Source organism: Candoia aspera, chromosome 16 (assembly GCF_035149785.1).
Source record: "Candoia aspera isolate rCanAsp1 chromosome 16, rCanAsp1.hap2, whole genome shotgun sequence".
Lineage (NCBI taxonomy): Eukaryota > Metazoa > Chordata > Lepidosauria > Squamata > Boidae > Candoia > Candoia aspera.
This window is the reverse complement of record NC_086168.1, coordinates 11,504,487-11,524,717: the sequence shown is the minus strand read 5'-3', so window position 1 is coordinate 11,524,717 and position 20,231 is coordinate 11,504,487. Positions and strand designations below refer to the sequence as shown.

Genomic DNA, 20,231 nt, shown 5'->3' with positions numbered 1-20,231 from the left:
ATTTCTGGGGCAGCCCTTTATTTTCCACAGACCTCAATTTAATCAAGGACGGACGGTCCCCAGTTCTGCAAGAGATGACCACTCTTTTGCCAAAGCAAAAATTACCCTTGTGTTCGAAAAGGGGGTCCTGGCGGCTCAGTGACATTTGCAAGGAAGAAAACCCAGTGCTTCCTTGGCAGTCTGGAGAACAGTAAAACAAAGCCCATCAGCCACGGGGGCTTCTCTCCTCTGGACCCGCCCGGTTTGCCCCACCCTTGGGCGCCCCCTCGTCCTTGGGGCAAAGAGAGCTTTGTGAGAGGAGCCATTTCAGTGGGAAACGGAGGCGTGCGGGGCTTGCTCGGACCCAGCTCCGGCACTGAAGCAGTCGGTCCCCCCTTTGAAATAAGGTGGTTGGACCCCCTGCCCCCAAGTCAGGGTGGGTGACCTCTGTCTCTGCTGCAATTCAACAGGACTTCTGAGTACGGAAGTTCAAGGGTCGCTGTACGCTCCTTTCCTGCACTCACGGCCTCGGCCACCGAGGACCACCAGTAAACACCACGGGGGCACGTCCTCTTTCAGGACAGGCTCCTCTCTCTGGGTTAATTCTCAGAAGCGGGTCCTCCCGGGCACCACGTAGGGAGCATCCCAGCAGCATGGACGGACCACAAAGGGACAGCACTGTGGAAACAGACCACCAGCCTTGCCCAGGGAGCAATGGGGGACCTGCCTAGATTGGGGCCTCAGGCCAACGCCTGTGCCTTTGGGCTCAGCCGGAAGTGGGTAGTGCAGTCGATGGCAGAGGTGGTGGCCCTGCCCAGGCCTCAGGGATGCCCCATTTGGAGCAATGGCTAGATCTAAAGGACCTTTCCATCAAAGAGACATTTCACGGGTCAGTTAACCTAGCAGCTGCCTCGCCATGACAAGACAAAGCTTGAGGCTGGGAAGAACAGGGGCCGGTCAGAATAAAAACACCAAGTGCTTTTGCTCAGTTGCTCCAACTTGCACAACCTGAGAACACCAAATGCCTTTTTTTTTTTTTTAAATAAGAGAGAAAGAGAGAGAAGTTCCAGTTTTGTCCACCATCCTGGCAGCCCAAAGTCCCAGGCATTCAGTCACCCCCAGGTTCTTTTTTTTTTTTTTTTAAGGTTGACGTTGGCACCAGGGAATTTTAAAATATTTCCTCAGCTCCGTGCAAAGGCTCAAGCCCTCATTACTGGATTTGGCTCCCAGGCTTTAGGAAGATAGACATTTCCCCCCACCCTCCTCCAGGCTGCTGGGTGGTCGGATTAAAAGCGTCCGTGATGGTTTGAGGAGGATCTCTGGAGTGGCACCTCTCGGGGCAGGTCCAGCATCTGGTCTGAGAGCTGCAAAGCCCTGCCAGTCCCAAAAACAGCCCGATGTTGCTTACGGGGGAGTCAAAAGCCCCAAGAGTTGGAAAGGAATCCACAGATCAAGATCCACGGTCCCCTGTGTTGAGAATGTAGAAAGCGTTTCACTTCTTTGTTTCCACCTAAAGACTGGATGTTGGCTAGCTAGCAGACTTGATTCTTACACGGGTTGAAGATCAACAGCCTTCCACGTTAGAATGAACACATTTCGCCCAGGTGGCACAGTTTCTTTTCCTACGTTGGTTAAATTTGTAGCAGACAAGATATATCCACAGTAAGTCCCACTGCTTCCCTCACCCAGAGAGGGCACTGTCCAGAGTCTTCACCAGGCAGCAAGTCCACCCGACGAAGAACGCCCCGGGGGAATGCTCGACGGCTGGTGGCCGCGGCCATGGCAACTAATGGCCGAGATCCAGAGGCCAGGTTAGAAGCCAGGGTGGGGAAGACAGCGAGTGGCTTCTCCTACCCAAGGTCCCTTGGTCGCCGTGGGTGAAATGGCAGGGAGGTTAAGCAGCAGTGGCATCGCAATTCCCGGGAGATGAGAAAGAGAAGGCTCAGTCAGTACTGGAACAAGATAACCTGCCAGGAAAACCAGAGAGGGGGCTTGGGGGACGTTGCAGAAAAAGGGGAAACGGCTGGCTCAGAAGCGGGGACCAGGAGAGAAGGGGAGGGAAGAGAACGGGGGCCCTAATGACCTCCCCTCCCTCTCCAGGACACATCGCGCAAAATGCCCACTGCTGGGAAGGTGGTCCTGGAAGGGCAGGATGGCCAAAGCCATCCAGATATCCAGATGGCGATATCTGAGATGCGGTTGGCTCTCTGTGCCCTGGATGGACCAGCTGGTTGCTAGACTAGCACAGTGGCTGTTTGGAGCAAAGGCCAGGCAGAACAGGCTGGATCTGCGAGGCCAGAAGACTGCAGGAGGTCTCTCCCCCTGGCTGGAGGGGACTGAGACAAGCGCGAACACACCTCTTCGAAAGAGGAGGCTGCTGAGAGTGTGGGGAAGAGCCTCTCTTCCTGGGGAGCAAATCAGAACATCAGAGGGGCCCTGAAGGCCTCCGAATCCCAGAATTATGTTCCCACCTGGATGCCCATGCCCGCGCCTGTAGCAGGGCGCGAATGCCGGAGCTCCCTCCACTCCCAGCCCGTCTGAGCCGCTGGTCCACGGGAGGCACGTTGCCTCCAAAAGTAGATGAAATAGGTACAGTGGTAGGAAAGCCAGACTTCGCTTCCCCTGATGGTCAGTCAACAAAGCAAAGGTTGCTCAGCTGCTGGGACTGTCCGGTTCCTCCCCTTCCCAAAGCAGCTGAAGCCGGATTTGGGCTGCTTAGGAACTTTTCAGCCCTTGAGGAGCACAGAGCAATCCGCTGCACGCGGAGAAAGGCCTTTGGGCCATCGGCGTTCCCCTGTCCCGATACCCGAGGAAGATGCTTGGGACGGAGCCAAGCCAGAGCACCTGTCTGTGGGCCTGTTCCCCCTACAAAGACGCTGAGCCAGGTGGTGCAACGTCTAGTCAAGAGCACAAGGTATGAAGAGCCAAGGCAAAACACGGGCCTGGCCCACATTCTAATTCCCCGAGGCTAAACTGGAACCTGTCCTCCAACGCTGGAGCCCCGCATGCAATCCTGTACCACCGGGACGCAAGTTCGCCCGACTCCCCCGTCAATCTTCCCACCAGCAAGGAAGCAGGATGGCCAGGAATGACACGTTCTGACCCACGATGATTCCCAGTCCTTAGCCAACCAGGGAGCCCAGCGGAACCAGAGTCAGCCCGAACAGCACGGGGGAAAGTGGGGAACAGCCGCCCACCCCCAAGCGGGAAAGGAGGCGGCTTGCTTCTGAACCTCAAATGCCAGTCGGACAGAGAAGGTTCTGGATCAGCGATGCAGGGTGGGGACTCCCTTCAACGGCACAGAGGGCTGCGGAAAGAGGAGCCCGGCTTCCTACCTTCTCCCCTCTGCTTGACAGGGGCCCTTCCATGTCGGCTTTGAGGTGCACAGGAGGGCCGCCATACGGGAGGCGACAATGCATTTGTCCGCACTGGACCTGGCCTGCAAAGAGACAGCAGCTTTCGTCCTGGGGGCAGAAGTCGGCAAAGGACCCCCAGAGGGGCTGTCCACAGGATGTATGGGTTAGCAAGGGGGGGTCACAGAGGGAGGAACGCAGAGCATGTGGAAACAGGTGCTTGTTACCCCTTCCAAAGAATCAAGCTTCTGCCAGGAGCATGCGCAGACAAAATTAGTCCTTCTCCTCTCTACTGCTCAGTCAAATGATTGCCCCTTGCTTCTGGCCTCATCCTGCCCTGGGGCTTGGCCCTGACGTGCTGCAGCCCTCTGCAATGGTAGGAGAGGGGGGGCCCTCTCGCACCACCCCAAGAAGAGGCCCATCAATGCAGAAAACACAGAACCGCCTGCAGAGCCGCCTCTCCGCGAAGGTTTCTGCTCCCACAGCTGCAGGCTGTGGTGGGAATCCACAGCTTCTAGCCTTTTGAATCTTTTTTCCCCCCTTTTCTCCCCACGTGGTCTCCCATCCACCCTCCCTAGGACAATCCCAGCAATGACTCCTCAGGGTGGCCAGCGTTAGACCACAAGGCAGAGGCTGAGCCGCCCCGTGGAGACCTCGGTTGGGTTCCCTGGCTCAGGCGCCGCCACCTGCACTTACTCTCTATGTAGCTGTGGAGGGTCACCATCCTGGCCCGCTCGGGGCCACTGAAAGGGGGGTAGTGGAGGTCCTCCGGCAGCACGGAAGGGATGCGGGGCTGGGACCCCCCCGACGGAGGCACCGTGTGCTGAGGGGTGTGTTTTTTATGCCGTGCTCTGCAGTTCTGGAACCAAACCTGGAGAAATAGGGAGGCAGTGAGAGGGGCGCCCCAATGTTTTCATGGGGGGGAATACCCCCCCCCCGCAATTATCTTATTTTCCCTCCATTTAGCACCTTCGGGGAGGCTGCAGAGAAAACAAAGCCTGCAGCAAATCTTCCTTTGTGAGGCAAAACGGAGGAGCAGCTGGGGAGGATGACCGGCAGGGTGGACCGGATACTTCGAAAATCCATTTCTGAGTCCTCGCCTCTGTCTCCCCTCCCTCCTCCCGCTCGTGACTGTCAGAGAGATGGCTGAACTCCCGCAGATAAAGCCACTCAAGCCAAGTCGACCTTCAGGAGAATTTCTGCCACGCGGCCCTCCGAGGCCTGCACCGTTCAGACCTCAGGGGATGACCCCCAATCGCTGGCACGTGCCCCGTTCCAGGGCAAACGGCCCGCCCTGGCGCAGCTCCCTCATCTGGAGTGAGGTTCCTTGTGCTGCAAGGGATGCTGCGCACAGGCTTTTCTTGCACCCTACAACGTGTCACAGTCTTTGGGACACGACAGTTGAGGGTTCGCTTCATGCTCTTTCTGAACATCTGAACCAGCTCTTCCTCACACTCCTGCTTCCCGGGCACTACCCCAATGCCCTCTATCTGCTCTGCTCTTGGCCAGGCACGCCGCTCACTTCCCTCGCTGCCGCTGGACGGCTGGGCAGCATCCCATGAGGGTGGTCACTCTGGTCCCTGCATGGACCAGTTCATGGAAGTCCCTGGGGTCAGAGCGAAGAGGGGAGGCACTGATCTCCCCCGGGCTCTCACCTGAATAACTCTCCTGCTGAGCCCGGTCATGTCCGCCAGCTTCTGCAGGGTCTGGGCGTCCGGGTTGTTATCCTGAGCGAATTGGGCCTGCATGACCTGCAGGGAGGGCAAGACGCAAGATGAGCGGGACCCCTCCCCAGCAATGGGCACCCCCGCTCCCCAGCCTGCCCCCCAGCGCCCTACCTGCAGCTGCTCTGCCGTGAAGGAGGTCCGGGCCCTCTTGGCCGGCTTCGGCTGGCTGTCCTGCTCGGAGGGGACCGCCCCTTCTAAGGTGATGCCATTCCCTGCAGGAGAAAGAGGGATGCGCTGAGACCTGGTCGGGCCTTCTGTGGGGCAGGCGCAGTGAGCCACCCCGCCTGGGTCTTGACTCATCTCCCAGCTGGGCGGGAGGGCAAGTCCCCCACCAGCTGAAGCTGGGCTGCTGCGGAAAGAGGAGAGGAAACGCCGGCTTTGGGGACCTCCCGGCGCAGAACAGCTGCCCAGACGGACCCCTCCCAGCATAGACAGACCTCAGACGTGCCCAGGGGCCTCACCAAGGCCTTGACTTTCTGGGGCTGGGCTTCAACGTGGCTTTTATCCCTTCTCTTTGTCTAGTCATTTTCACCTTCCTTTGTGAACACTGCTCCCATGTGACCTCACGCAGCGTTCATGAGCTGGCAGGCGGGTGCAAGGATTTGGGTCTGGGGCCAAACGCTGTTCAGAGACCAGCTCAAACTAAATAAACGCTTGCCGTTCCCTCCAGCCAGGAATAGGTGGACACCCACAACACTTTCTTCTCAGGGGAGCTGAATTGGGGGGCTGCCCCGGGGGCACATTCTGACCCTCCCCCTCTAGCTGCTCGCTCTCCCTCCACAATGGAGCCATCTCTTGGGATTCGTTTTTAGGAACGGAGATTCTTCCATCTTCCCCGCCCAGGCTGCATCTTCAGAGTACGGCTTCTTCCCTGGAGATGGAAAAATTCTATGTCCCAGAAAAAGCCCATCATGGGTAACCATGGATACAGGCAGTCCTCATTTAGTGACTGCCTCATAGAGTTCGCAGTTACGACGGTGATGCAAAAGTAACTTGGCAAGCAATTCCTCACATTTATGACCTTTGCCGGTCTATGAAGCAAAGCTGAAGTAAGATCGTGAAATTGTGGTATTTCACTTAACGGCCAAGTTGTTGGTCCCAATTCTGGTCACTAAACGAGGACTACCTATATTAGGCCACTTAGTTCCTTCCTCCCTGCTGCCCTCATTAGTAATTTATTTGGGTGCTTCCTGGTATTTTTCCCAGTGTCCACCATTACGACTTTAATGGAGAAAACAGAAGTGAGGGGAGAGTATTTTCTGCTGAGACTCGCTTCAACCATTTCCCCTCCACCCAACTTCAAGCAGAGAGCAGCTCAGCGAAAGGGGGTTCTGCGTACATCCCAGAGCCCTTGCCCCCCCCCCACAGGATCCATCAGGCAGCATAAGCCGCATTTGCTTCGGGGTGGGGGGACCGAGGCCTGGCCACCAGTGTGGGAACCCACCAGCCATGGCGTTCCGCCGTTCCTCGCCCTCTCAAGAGGCTTGGCTTGAAGGCAAGACTTGGGACGTGATTATCTTGGCCCAGGTTGAAGGGTTTCTCTTTCCTTTTCTTGTTGAGCAGGGTGACTTGTTGCATTGGGATGATTAATGGAAGTCAGCCCCAGCAACATCTGTTTATTTTCGTTTCTCTGGAAAACCCGCGCAGGCAAAATGGCTTTGCGATTCCCAGAGGAAGGCTTGGGCCCCAGCGGCGCAGCCGATTTCACCTCCGCACCCCCTCCCAGGAGGTGGCAGGAAAGGGCGCGGGCCGTGCCACTCGTCTGCCACCTGGCCTCTGCCCACCGCTGCCCTCCAAGCAGACACGGTGCCCTTTGGGGAACTCCTGGCATCCAGAGCCCAGAGGAAGAGTGGGGGGCCTGCCTCACGCCAAGGTCCAGCTCCAGCACAAGGCAGGTGGCGGGAGGGACCCACGTTGCCCGCCCAGGCAGGCTCGGCTCAGCTTGGGAGGAAGAGATGCAGAGGCCCAACTGATGGCAGCCATCGCTCTTTGGAGGTGCCCGGACAGGGTTGGGTTAGAGCCCAGACAGGGAGCAGAGAGAGGCTGATCTCAATGGCAGACTTGGTTCTTCTTCACCAAAATGGGTTTCACGGGGAACCATGAGGACGCCAGACTATTTGGAATAAATGCTTTCTTAAGAAATATATCCGATATTTAAATATAACATGCAAAAGTTGGCTCTGGAGGGCCCCCCGCATCTCAGGGGGAGAACACAGAATGCTCGTCAAGGCCAACCAGGGGCAAGTGACGCACCGGCAGCGCCTCTGAGCTCGTGGGCCGAGCACTTCCGATACTGCTGAAGTCCCCTTCTTACCAATGCTCCAGTTTATTCAGAAATGACCAACTTCCCTTTTTTTTAAAAAAAAAAGGAAAAAAGTGGAATGGGTGATGAGCATTGAAAGGCCTTTCCTGCTTCTGGTACAAGAAGATCTTTAAACTCCACCAGGCCAAAATAGAAAGCCCAAGTCTTTGTGAGGCTGGACGGCTTTGACTTTGCACAATGCCTGAAGCCAGTCGCTGCAGCTCACAAGGGCTCAAGAGAAAGCATGGTTGTGAACTCCCCAGTTTTGACTCAAGGCTAACCAAACCATGGCCTGCTCCGACTGCCTGATCATCTCCCAGCAGCCTCACCAAGGAATCCAGCCCCTGAAAGCAAGCCACTGTGGCTACAAATGATCCTTTGCTCTGCCCCCAAGACCGGTAAACACTTTGGGAACTTGCTGGATCAAAGATCCTTTCTGGGCGTTTCATAGCAGCCTAAGCAACTTTCCTGCAGCTTTCTACTCTCTGGGCTGGAGTGACTGATTTCCTTTCTCCACCTGATCACGAGTAAACAATTCAGCCTTTGTGACAAACATCCATCTCCTGCCCTCCAAAACTCACTCGTGCTTGGAACAGCCTTACAGGCTCAGGGCCCACTGAATCCAGCCTTCTGGATCCCCCGGGGTTGATCAGCTGCATCCACACAAGACGCAGCGCCCCAAGGGGTGGCAACATTCTCTGATAGCATTTATCTGCTGACCCTCAAGGGCTGGGAAAGGGGCATCTTCTCCCATGCACCCCTCCTAGAAGATCTGCCAGCGCCAGGAGGGACAAGACCCCACCCCTGAAAAGCTGGTGGAAACCTCTCTCTGGCTGGAAAGTCTGGAGAGCTTCTGTCCCCGGGCCACGCGGCTGTCTGCGGCTTGCCACCCACTTAACCCACCCTCTTGCTTACCCCTTCGTTTCTGGCCTCCAAGGTAGGTCGCCTACGTCCCCTTTCGCAGGCAGGAGGGCAAGGGAGATCCCGCTCACTCACGCAGGGCCACCCAGAGAGCCCCCACAGCTCAGAAAGCCTCTGGACCTGGGTCCACGTTCAAGCCTAACCAGCTGCCGGGCCACGCTGGCCAGGAGGACGCACCGCAACCCAGCGGCTCAGACGCCCAGCCTCCCGCCCCAGCCCGCTCTGGCATCTTGTTTTGATTTTGTTTTCATCTCCTTGCTTAAACCTTGTAAACAGAAACATTGATTATTTTCATTTTCAGATTTCCCCTCCTTCTTTGCCTTCCCCTTTCCCAAAATCGTTTCCATCTGCTGCGCAAGAGGGCCCAGGCACTCTTCCCCCTCTCTCTTTTTTGCATTTGCTCAGAAAGAGGGGGGGAAAATCAAACAACTTTTTAACACTTGAGCAAAGTTCTGTCTCTTGGGAGTCACACGCATGTTCGTTTGAAAAAAGGAGGAAAGCGCCACGGCTGGAACAGCCCATTGTGTCAACCTTTTTCTCTGCCTCTTTGTCAAAAAGTGGAAAAATCTGGAAAAGAGCATTTGGGGCATCTTACAATGCCAGCGGTGCCCCTTCCCAAGAGCCACACTAAGAAGAGCTAAGGTCAGGCTTACACTTTCTGGGGAGAGCAAGGATAAATCCCACATACGCTCTGGCTGAGACATGGATTCAGGCAGCTTTGCTTAAGACGATTGAGACTTTGCCTTGCCTCCTGGCATTAGGGGGCAGTTGAGTGGAGCCCTCTTGTGGCTGTGGTGTTACGGTGCTTAGCCACTGTTTTATATTCTGCTTTTTTTATTTAAATATTGACATGTTTTAATGTGACGCAGTTTGGGTTTTTGTTTGAGATTTGGTTTATTGTTTGTTTTTGTGCTGTAGGCTGCCCAGAGTCACATGGTTTGAGTTGGGGGGGGGTGTCTTATAAATCTGGTTAATAAAAGACAAATAAATAAGTCGCAAGCATACTGGGTCAGTCTTAATTCCTATCCAAGGACCCTCCCTCCTGCCTCCCTGGACAACAGGCAGAAACGCAGTTGGGCATTTTATGTAAGAAATAGCTCAAGACTGGTTCAAGAAGAGAAAGGGACTCTAAAGGAAGAGACACACAAATAGAAGATAAAATGCATGCCACAGATGGGAAAAAAATGCACCCGTGGCTGTGTGGCTAAAGATCAGAGCCAAGTTTAGTATTATATGGGCACAAGGGCACAAGGACTTTCTTGAAACCCATTCTACTCCATTGACAAAAGGCAGAAGGCTGTAGGACTCCACTGACCCTTCCCACTGTGACCCCCAAGCTTTGGTTGGCTCATTTCATAAGAACGCCAACCCCAGGGCCTTAAAACCCAAAACAGTAGTAAGGGCCTCCTTTGCTGCTTCTACAGAAGCTCCTGTTCCTGACACAGCCAGTTCTACCACGAACTTCCCCTCTAACGCACAGTCACCCAGGAAGATCTCCATTCGGCCTCCTGGATCCCAGTCAGAAGTGAACATTCACAAGGCTTCTCAACTGGGTGGTTGCCACCCTTTCTATATCATCCCACTTGGCTCCCGGGGGCCCTTTGCACATCTTGAACTCATTGGAGGAGACTTGTCATGAGTACTGATGGCGAGCAGGAGGGGCCCCTATCCAGGGGGGAAAATGCATGCGCAGTACTGAGGAATTAAGCAGCCATTCAACGAGACACGGATCAGACCCGCCTTGACTTTTGAGGTTTATCTGTCTGGGTTTTCCCACGCTTCTTCAGTTTGTCAGGATTTTCGGTCTTATGTAGCAGTAATAAACACTAGAGACCTACTCCTCGTCTCAGCGTGATTCCTGACTGTTAGGACAATACTGGTCAGCAAACCTCCATCCCGCCAGCTTTACCAAGAGCCCACGCTCGCATCTTGGCGTTTTTAAATTGTTCGGATTTTGGCAAGGGCCAAGTTGCCCACATCCCACACTTTGAGCTCTTGGCTGCTTCCTCAGATCCTAAAGACACATCAACCATCCAGTAAGGAAACCGCTTCAGAATCAAAAGTGGGGCATTTCTGCCAAGTGTCGAGAGCGCGCCTGGCAGCTCCTGTTTTTCTTGCATTATGGAGGGCGAGTCGAAGAGTCCACATACCGTTCTCTGCTGCGCGCTTGAGGTTCTCCACCATGGTGTCGTAGTGAATCCGGCAGAGAACCTTCTCCTCTACCAGGCCAAATTCTTCTCCGGTGGAAAGCTGCCTTTTGCAAGAGAAGCAGGCAAAGCAGGCCAAGTGGTAGGCATTGCCCCGGGCCCTTCGGACCCAGTCGCTGGCATAGATCTGCCTCCCGCAGCGAGCACATTTGGTACCAAACCGACTGAAAAGGAGAGGAGAGACAGAATGGTTTGGCGCTGCAAACTCAGGGACACCTTTTTTCCCGTCCTATGGCAACCACGGCCGGCTGTCTTCTACTTCCTGCCCCAGATACAGAAATGGCAAATTCCCGAAGCATCTCAATGACAGTATCTGCAAAACCTCAGCTTAGCACAGACCCAGCACTCCAGATCCCAACATTCCACCCATCCAAATGTCATGGTAAACACTCATTCGCAGAAAGCTCGTTTTTACCATCGGCTTGGATCACTTTAAGGGCCATTCTGAAAGCGAGCATCTTGAGAATGGTGCTTTTATGCTAAAATGTTGGACTTCAGGGAGAGGGCAGTGGTAGGTTCCCTAAACAGCCTGATACAGGCAGAAATCACTGGGGATTGCAAGAACGGGATATGGTGCCCCCAAATCCTCAACTTATTTTCCTGCAAGGAGAAGTTTTTCCCCTCCTGGTACAAAATTTCCTTCTCTTCCCTTTCATTAAAACAAGACGGCGGACAGATTCTGGCTGAAGGCATCTAGTTGCTAACCAGCCTTCTTGCATGATGCATCAACAGGATAAAAGCCAGTTGCTCCCCCTCTTCCATTAGGTGCACATCCTCTGTGGTCCCGCCCCTTTCCCCAATTCCTCAGGTGGGCCCTAGCTCTAAAACAGCCCCTCCCTCCCCCTTCTATGCAGATGGCTGTAGAGCGTCAAAAGGGGCAGCCAGAGGGATCCCTGCGTGCTCCTTGCAAGGCTGCGTAGGCTTCCCTGCTATTCAAGAGTCTCCCCTGCTAACAGGGCTCCCCACCAAACCCCCAGTGGGGGGTGGGCTTTGCTTCCAATATACTCCCCTCTTTGGAAGAAGCCTCCCAATTCCAGCGAGAGAGAGACCCCAGGGAAGGGAGGCCCTGCACAATAGGTCCCTTGGCTCACTTGTGTGATCATCACAGGCTGTCGGAAGCACAGCACGCCCAGCCTCGGGCAGCCATGGGATGCTGGGCAGGAGATGCTGAGGACCAAGCACTTTCTGACATCCCCCCCCCCCCCGGCCAACTCTCCAAATCTTTGCACGAGCTGAGCCAGAGCGGAGCAGAATGAAGTACTCAGTCCTCAAGAAACAAGTGGCTACACGCTCTCAGGATCCAGCTCCAAAAAATGCAGCTGGCTTCTGGCAAACCCCCCAGTCTCTGGCAGCGCCTTTTTTTTTTTTTAAACCAAAGAGGGAGACGGGAAGAGCTCATGAGGCCCCAAACCACGGTCAGCTGCAAGCAGCTGAAATTGGTCCTGGAGAACATCACCTGAGTTGGCACCTATCCGAGCCTCCATCCTTTTGGCCCAGGAGATACAGAACTTAAAAAAAAAAAAAAGCATGCAAATAAAAAGGTTTTGTGCCAAAGCAGACTGAATGCCAGTGTTTTTTTTTTAATTTTTAATTTTTCTTCTAAGGGGGGTGGAGGCAGAAGAAGGGAGGGACCAGCCGAGATTCCGCTAATTTCTTGCACATGGGGAATGTAGTGAGCCAGTTGTATGATGCTTGGTTTACATGACTGCGCAAACAAAGAACCGTGTTAATTAATTTTTCATTCCTGCCACAGATTGGGAAAAGAACGGATCCTTGTAAACAGAAGAGCCGCTCCTTCAGACTGCGTCAAAGGCAAGAGAAAGAATTTTCCGTTAAATCTACACCACTTATCTCCGTTCCAAACCCATATCTTAACTAGCAGTTGCCAAGGTTCCCAATTCATAGGTTTCAATCAATTGATTGATTACCATCAATGCTCATTACAGAGGTCATGTTTTTAGCCAATTAAGAGCATTACTTAACTATGTCTTTCTGCATTCCCTGTTTCATGCTCAGACTAGCCTTTTTAAAGACCATCTTCCTTTTTTTTTAACCACAATTTAGACTAATGCCTTTGTGCAAATATTTAACGAAGAATTCTATTTTTGTAAAACATGTCCGGTATGGACAAAGCCATTTAGAGCTCTTAAAAAAAAATTAAAACATTCTGAAGAATCATTAAGTACAAGAAAAACCAAGCTGGCAGATGCTAAAAAACCAAAGTAAAATTGTCCCAGTAATCAGATGGATTATTTAATTTTTCTTAAAATGGGGCATGCTAAAAATCCATTTTATTCAACCTGTGTTTGACTCTAAAGAAGTGTCAGGATCTGTCCTCTCAGCCCAAGCAAAGCTGAGCAGCAGTACATCCAAGGTGATAGGCCGCTGAACTTGCACGGTGTAACTGCCGTCCCTGAAACACTCCCGTGGCGTTGGCTCTGCAGATTCAGCTAGAGAACAATGGTGAAACGGTCCTGCTTTCAGGTTTAAATTAGCGCTCTGCACTTAAATTTGGCACCACGTGAAACCAGGATGCGTTTAATTTAAACAAAAGCCTCTAGAACCTGTTTTGAATGCCAGGACTTAGCGTGGAACAGGAGAAGCTGTGATGAAAGGGAAGAAAAGCCTCTAAAAATGGCTGGGACGGGAGAGTCTGCCGAGGCCTTCCAGACCAGGGGGAGGAGAGTAAAAGCAGCCCCAGTTTTTAAAAGAAACTAAGCCATCCTCCCTGCTCCCACTGCTTCATAGGGCTGTGATACAGCGGAAAGGGGTTGGCAACTGGTTCCCCTCCTCTACCTAGGATTGCCCCACTTCCTCGCCCAAAAACAATGCTGATACTTGCCCAGACCCACACGTTCCCACCTCTGCCACCCCGCAGAACACCTTCCATTTAAACATCTCTGTTCTGTTTCTCTGTCCCATGATTCGTGCCTCCCACAAGCAGCACTAAATTAATCTTTCTCCTCTGTCTCCAAGCGCCCCGGAAGTCCTGTTCTCTTATCTCTCCAATGCTGGAAACTATCCTTAGCGCAAGAGAAAGAAGTCCTTTTCTTTGGTTTCTTTTTGAAAAATGTGCATGTGGAAAAGCTAAGGTAGGAAATGTGGCCATCAGTTGGCGATCGCAGGAATAAACTGTGATCTCCTAGACTAAGAAGAAATTCCACTGTCCCAAATGGGTCTCCGTAAATTAATATAGGATGTTATATTACATGATAAATCCTCTTGGCACATCTCCTCACAAGCACAATGCCTTTCCTCCGATTTCTATTGTGGCCCCCCCAGTGAATAAGCCGGGCACGGGACTACCTTTAAATCCGTGACCGGCTAAACACCTCGGTGGAGATCCAAGACACCGAGGAGCATTTGGTGTTGCCAAGTCTTTCAGAAACCAGTTGTCCCCAGACAAAAACATTGCCTAAAATTTCTAGAAACAACGAGTGCACCCTCAGGAGGTCAAGTTATTCCCCAGCACTCCAAATTTCATAATCACATATTGGTTTTAGATCATGTATTACCAAACCTGATCGACAACAGTAACGGTTGATTCGTTCAAAGCAGGTGGTCAAAAAATTCCGCAGAAGCGGGGGGGGGGGTGTCTAATGAAGCCCCTTCCTTGGTCCTAGGGACACTTCTGTGAACCTGAAAGCTCATAGGGCTCGTAGGGCCCCGGGAACAGACCTATCTCACCACACACCCTGTACGTGGGGAACCAGACTTCTCTCCTCCTAACCTACTAATAATTTTATTTCATCGGCTAAAGGTTGGCATCACACTGGTACCTAATATCATCATCACCCCTACCGTCATCATTGTTACTATCCAGAACCAGAACCTTGCATTTTTACGAAGCTCGCTCTGTTTTCTAACACAGAGCATTTCCTCCCATTTTACAGGCAGAAATCTGTTCCAAGAATTAATCCTCTGTCACCACTTCTTACCCATCCTAACATCCAACATGCAATATGGCCCGTTTTCCCCTCTTTTGCATCTTCCCTTCCTTTTTCAATGGTTTACGTGGGCAGGGAAGTAAAAGCCTGAAACTGGAAACCACAATAATAATAATAATAATAATAATAATAATAATAATAATAATAATAATAATGAAAAAATAAAAAATAGGGGGAAAAGAGAGGTGAACTGTTTGAAGGTACCACAGGTTGACGGCTGAAGCTGGAGAGAGAATTCACGGAAGAAAAGTCCCCGGGTGGGCAGAGCTCCCTTGCCAGCCTGTAGACGCTCCGCAGCATCTGCCCAGCCTGATGCCGAGGAGGAGGAATGAGGGGCAGCGCCCGAGGCTCGGTGGGGCTCCTTCTGGGAAACCCTCCGGGCCCGGCCCGGCCCAGAGAAGGTTCGGAGAATGGAAGCCAACATTCCCACATTCTCAGTAGGTTTTTTTCCATGCTGCCTGATAGATACGCTTGGGGTTCCCGGCTTAGAAATGTCAAGGGACGGCACGGAAGAAGTCAGCCCCTAAAAGCCGGGCAGATCCCAGCGGAGCCGGTCGAGAGCCGGAGCAGAAGGGCTGAGGCCCTGGCCGCGGTTCCGCTTCTCGCTTCCTGCTTGGAGCAGTCCCACTGGGTGCCCCGGGCGGCACGTTGGCTGACAGCACCAAGGCTCACCCTGCACCCAGATCCGGGTCGGTCCCTCTCCAGATATCACCACCAGACGCGCCCCAAATGGCCGGGTCCCCTCCCCAGCTAACCAAGTTAATCGGGGCCAAGTTCAGCACCCGAACGCTGTCCCCAGGTCCCTGCAGTCAAAGGAACAGAAGGCCCTTCCTCGGTTCTGCGGAAGCCAAAGGCCAAAAACACCGCCGCGGTGGGTATCGGGGCGCCGGAGCCGGGCAGAGCCACGCCGGGGGGCGGCCTAGGCGGCGCCCATTAGGAAGAGCCCGGCCGGGGGCGGCCAAATCGAGTCCTCCCCGCCGCTTCGGCTCGGCTTTCCGGAACGGCCGCGTTGGCCCAGAGCCTCAGCCCCAAACTCACCGGGAGGCGAACCGGGCCTGGCTTCGCAAACCCACCCCGGGCGCTTCTGAGCACGAAGGCGTCGTGAGGATCCAGACAGCGCTCCGGCTCCCTCTCTCCCTCCGGGGCGAGAGACTCCGGCCGTAGAGAAAGGCTCTTCCGTCCGAAAAGCCACCGGGCACAGCGACCCGAAGGACGCCGCGGCCAGGGCTGGGATTCGACCGCGGAAACCGCTCTCGCCCGCCCCGGCCGGTCCTTGCGCGGCGGCTCTCGGGACCGCCGGCCTGCCTTGGGCAAACCCGGCCGCTCTCCCCCACTGCGGCGCGCTCCTCACCACCACCCAGCCAGATGCCCACGAAGTAAATCTGCCCGGTCCCGGAGCCCGGCAGGGACCGGCGACCATCACCGGGAACCCTCCGGCCGCAGGGCGAGGCTCCCGATTCCGCTTCGCGGTCCCCTTCGCCTGCGGGCGGGCGGGCGGACGGGGGTGAGAGCGGCGTCTCTCCACAGGCCTGACCCCAGCCAGCCCTTCGCCCGGACCCTGGGCTTCCTCAACCCGATTTTCGGAGCTGCCCCGGCCCGCCGAGAGACCACGCGGGACTAAGCTGGGTTCCCTCAAGACTCCAGGCTGAAAGGTCCGCCCGGCGCGCTCCCTAACCCGCATCTATCGAGGGGATTTCTCTGGCAAGCGACGGGCAGGGGTCCTGCCCTAAGCCGCGGCCATCAGCGAAGGGCTGCGCGCGCGTCTCCCCCTGGTCGTAGGAAGAAGCCGCTCCCCCGGGAGAGAAAGGCAGAGCTCCATGCCCCCCGTCCAGCTACCCTTTTCTCCTCCGTTTGGAAATGGGGGAAGCGGGACTCCTAGCCGGAGAACGGCGGTTCAAGGCTGACCCGTCCCCAGCGCGAAACCCCATCCGAACCGAGGCGAACGGCAGAAACCGCCTGGACGCCCCCTCCGAGCCCGACGCTTCCCGCGGGAGCTAAACACGCTCGCCCCTCGCGGTGGGCAGAAGCGGGAAGGCGCCTCGAAGGACCCTCAAGCGACCCCACCTGCCGCGCGAGAGGAGAGGAGAGGTCCGCCAGTCGAAAATCAACGAAATCAAGCGGTTCGCGAAACAAAACCGGCCGAAAGGAGCTCCGCAGCGCTGTCGGAGCACAGCCGCTCTTCCGGCGGACGAAATCTGGGGCCTCGCCTTGGATTTGATTCCCGGGACCCGGGAACTTCTAGGAAGTGCCCTTGTCCCGGGAAGGATTTCCAGGGAACTCGGGGGCAGTTATGGCCAAGGAGGAGCCGTGTCTGCCACGCCGGTGCAGCCCGAGGCGTCCCTCCGGAGAAACCGACTTGCCAAAGCCGCACTTCATTCTTTCTTCCGGGCGCGCAAGCAGAAGCGCTCAAGGAGGCGCCTCTCCCGACGGCGAAGCGCGCAACTTTATCGACCGTTTGGAAAAAACGATTTTTCTCTCCCAGCAAGTCCAGGGGAAACGGAAGAGAAGGGGCGAAAGCGGCACAGGCCGTGGGACCCGCGTCCCCAGCGAATCCGGATTCGTTCCGAACCTTCCGCAGGAGAACCTCGCGCAACGGCGCCAGGCAGAAGCGTTCCTTTGCAAACGAGCGGGGAGGAGGGCGGCGGAGAGCGGCGGCGGGTTTCGCCGATTCCACCCTCCGCAAGGATCCCAGAAATGTTGGGCCCCCGGCCGAACTCCCCTGGAAGAAACCCACTGCCTGCGGGCAGCGCCCTGCCCCACGGAAATTTTCGCCCGCTTCCCCTCCGACAGACCCGCGCCATTAGCGGGGAGGGGGGGACTCCCAGCCTCGCAGGCTGCCCGCCAGCCCGCCCGCCCGGCGGCCCCAGGGGCGGCGGTGGTGACCGCCCCTCCCGTGCCATCCAGGCTCTCGACGCCAAAAGCACTGCGTCTTTCTCGCTCCAGCCGGGCCGCGCAACCGCCGGAATTTGGAGACGCCAAGATGCTAAAAGAGCGCGCAAGCTTCCCAGTTCCAGCGCTCTGAGGCAGAAAGCCAGAAGCGGAGCAAGGGGGAAAAGACGGGGGGAGGCGGCGTTGGGGTCCTGGAATCGGCCTCCAGTCACCGCAGTGGGAGGAGATTGCCGGCACCGCAATTAAGCTCCCCTCCCCCCGCGCTGACTTTTTTGCCCCGCCGCAGAAGAGCTCGGAAGGCCTCGCAGGCTCGCGCGCGCACGGGGAGCCCGCGCCGCGGGGCGAGGAGGCATGCGGGCCGCTGCGGGCCGCTGCTTTTCGGTGGGGCTCCTCCATCCCACCCCCCCGGGAAGGGTTCGGGTTAGCACCTACCCCCAGCTCCAGCGCGCCGTCCGCTTGGCCTGCAGCGCCCGTCCCCAAGGGAGGCGGCGGCGGCGGCGGCGGTGGCGGCGCTCGGCTCGGCTCCTTCCCACGGTCGGCTGCGGAGCTCGCGGAAGGAGGCGGCCAGAGGGCTCCATCCGGCGACAAGCGGACGGCCAGGGCCTGCTCGGCCCCGTCTGCCAGCGCCGCCTAAACGGGGAGAATCCGGCTCTGCCGCCGCCCTTCGGGTGGGCCCGGCGGCGAAGCGGGGCCAAACAGGGCCGTCCGGCCAGGCCCTCCGCAAACCCTCCGCGGGCCCCGCGCAGCTCCCCCGGGGCCGGCACCCGCCCGCCTACCTGAAGTAGTCCATCTTGCAGAAGATCTCCTGGTTCTTGACGTAGCAGCTGCTCTGCTGGCGGAGGGGCGTCCGGCAGACCGAGCACTCCAGGCAGCGCGCGTGCCAGGTCAGGTTGTTCACCTGCGGGCGACGGAGAAGCGCGCTGGGCTAGGCCAGGCCAGGCCAGGCCAGGCCAGGCCGCCCCCTCCCAGCCCCCGGCCCCGCGTCCTTACCTTCAGCAGGTAGCGGTCCACGATCTCCAGGCCGCAGCTGGAGCAGACGCTCTTGGCCCCCGGCGGCAGCGAGGACGAGGCAGAGGAGGGCGGCGAGCAGACCGACGGCGTGGACGGGGTGCTGGCGCCCGAGCGCACCTCCTCTTTTTCCAGGGCGCCGGCCAGCGCCTCCCCGTCGGACTGGGCCTGCGGGAGCCCGAGAGAGCGGGTGTCAGCCGCAGAGAGCCTCCCATTCCAGCCCGCGGAGAGCCGGGCTCGTCCTCCCCGTCGGAAGCTTACCATGGCGGAGGAGACCGCCGGCGGCGGCGGCGGCGCTGGCGGCGGGCTCCGTCGGTGGGGCTCCAGCCCCCCACCTATAGTCGCCCCTTCCGGACAATAAAGCCCAACTTCGGGGCGGCCATAGGAGCGACGTCGACCGGGAGCCGGCGGCGGGAGAGGCGCAAAGCCCGGCGCGTTTGCACCGAACGCTGGAGGCGGCCGAGGAGGGCGGGGGAGGAGGGGGGAGGAGGGGGAGGGGGAGGCGGGGGGGCACCTCGGGAAGCGGCTCGGGCGGCAGCCGCAGCGCGCCCACTCGGTCTGCCCAGCCAGAGCAGCAGCGGCACCAGCCGCGCCTCGCCTCTCCTCCTTCTCCTTCTCCTTCCCGAAGTCGCCGCCCCGAAGCACCTGCAATTAGCCACGCCGCCGGGCCGGAGAGGCGCGCGCGCACCTGGCAATCAGCCTCGGGGGTGGGGGGCGCGCGGGGATGGCACGCCAGCGCGCCCCAGCCTCTCTGCCCCCCCCCGCCCTTGCTCTGCCCCCCCCCCCGAAAAAGAGCAGGGCACCGCTCTCCTCCCAGAGTTACAAGCCTCTTCATTCCTACCCCACAATTTCCTGGCGCTTAACAACCGCCCCCACCTCAGGCCAGCAGCAAGAGATACCTGGACTGCGGGGGGGGGGGACTTGAGCCCCTCATCCGCTCAAGGCCCCCTCCCTTCTCCAAAACAAGGAACAAGCAGCCCTACTAAGAGAACCGAGGAATCCGAACACATCCCCAAATTGGAACGCGCCCTGGTTCTCCCTCCCCCGTGGGGAAAAATGCGCAGCAGGAAAGGGGATCGGGGCACCTGGCTGTCGGGCCTCCCCCCCCCCGGGCTAGACAAACGCAACTTCCCCAAACCCCCCACCCTCCCCAAAGGCAGAGGGCACCTCGGACCGGGACAGAGCGGGGCAGCGCGGCTGTTCCCTGCCAGCCTCCTCCGCCTGGGACGGACCGCGGGGCCGGGGAGGGGGCTGGCTTCTCGTCCCCCACCCGCCTTTCGGGCTCTGCCTCACCTCCGACCGCGGCTGCTCGCCCACGGGCTCATTCTTCCAGAACATGGGGAGCGCGAGGCGGGAGCTCCCCTCCGCAGCGGCGGCCGCCCAGACGTGACTCACCAGCCGCCGCCGCCGCCGCGCGCAGCTGCCGGAGAGGACTTGACTTTTTCCTTTTTTTTCCCCCTTTTGCCTGGGACGTTCTCTCCCCCCCCCCCCGCCTCAAGTTCCTCCTTCCCGGCTTGCAGCTAAATAGGGCGGGGAGGGAGGAGAGGCCAGGCGCAAGCCGCACGCCGCCCGCCAGCGATAGGCAGCCCCCCCCTTCTCCCTCCGGAGACCCACGTCTCCCGGCAGAGCGAGCCCCTGAGGGCACGCAGAGTTCTTTCCCCGGCTGGGAAGCAGGGAAGTCAGCACGGAGGGGCTCAGGCTAAGCCCCTCCAACGGCCACCTTCCAGGCAGAACCGCCTGCTGCTTCCCAGGAGCAAGCTCTGGATGCCCACAATGTACCCCAAGGCAGCCCAACCAGCTCCAGAGGGGCCTGGCCTTGGTGCCCCAGCTCCAGGGAGCCTGGCAGAGAGGGCACGCAGGCCTTTCCCTTTCCTGCCTCCCTCTTGGCAGCGGCTGCG

The 20,231-nt window shown here is 57.3% G+C and overlaps 2 protein-coding genes across 2 annotated transcripts in view; both read right to left on the bottom strand.

The window, feature by feature from the left end:
- PDCL (phosducin like) overlaps positions 1–20,231 on the bottom strand; it is a 242,491-nt gene that overhangs the window by 177,121 nt on the left and 45,139 nt on the right. The window lies entirely within an intron of this gene.
- On the bottom strand, positions 1,131–10,656 carry LHX6 (LIM homeobox 6). Its single transcript, XM_063316002.1, has 6 exons — positions 10,433–10,656; positions 5,171–5,271; positions 4,988–5,083; positions 4,029–4,203; positions 3,315–3,418; positions 1,131–1,946 (listed from the first exon to the last, which is right to left on the bottom strand). Exons 1-6 carry the CDS (start codon positions 10,464–10,466, stop codon positions 1,926–1,928), a joined length of 531 nt encoding a protein of 176 aa, XP_063172072.1. The 5' UTR covers positions 10,467–10,656; the 3' UTR covers positions 1,131–1,925.

Bases quoted from the DNA above. Each gene is read 5' to 3' on its own strand.
- LHX6 (XM_063316002.1), bottom strand. From the start codon at position 10,466: ATGGTGGAGAACCTCAAGCGCGCAGCAGAGAACG. The intron at 4,204-4,987 runs GTGAGAGCCCGG...CTATTTCTCCAG, and splicing joins TCAGCAGGAGAGTTATTCAG to GTTTGGTTCCAGAACTGCAG. The intron at 3,419-4,028 runs GTAAGTGCAGGT...GTCTCTTTGCAG, and splicing joins CCTCCACAGCTACATAGAGA to GCCAGGTCCAGTGCGGACAA.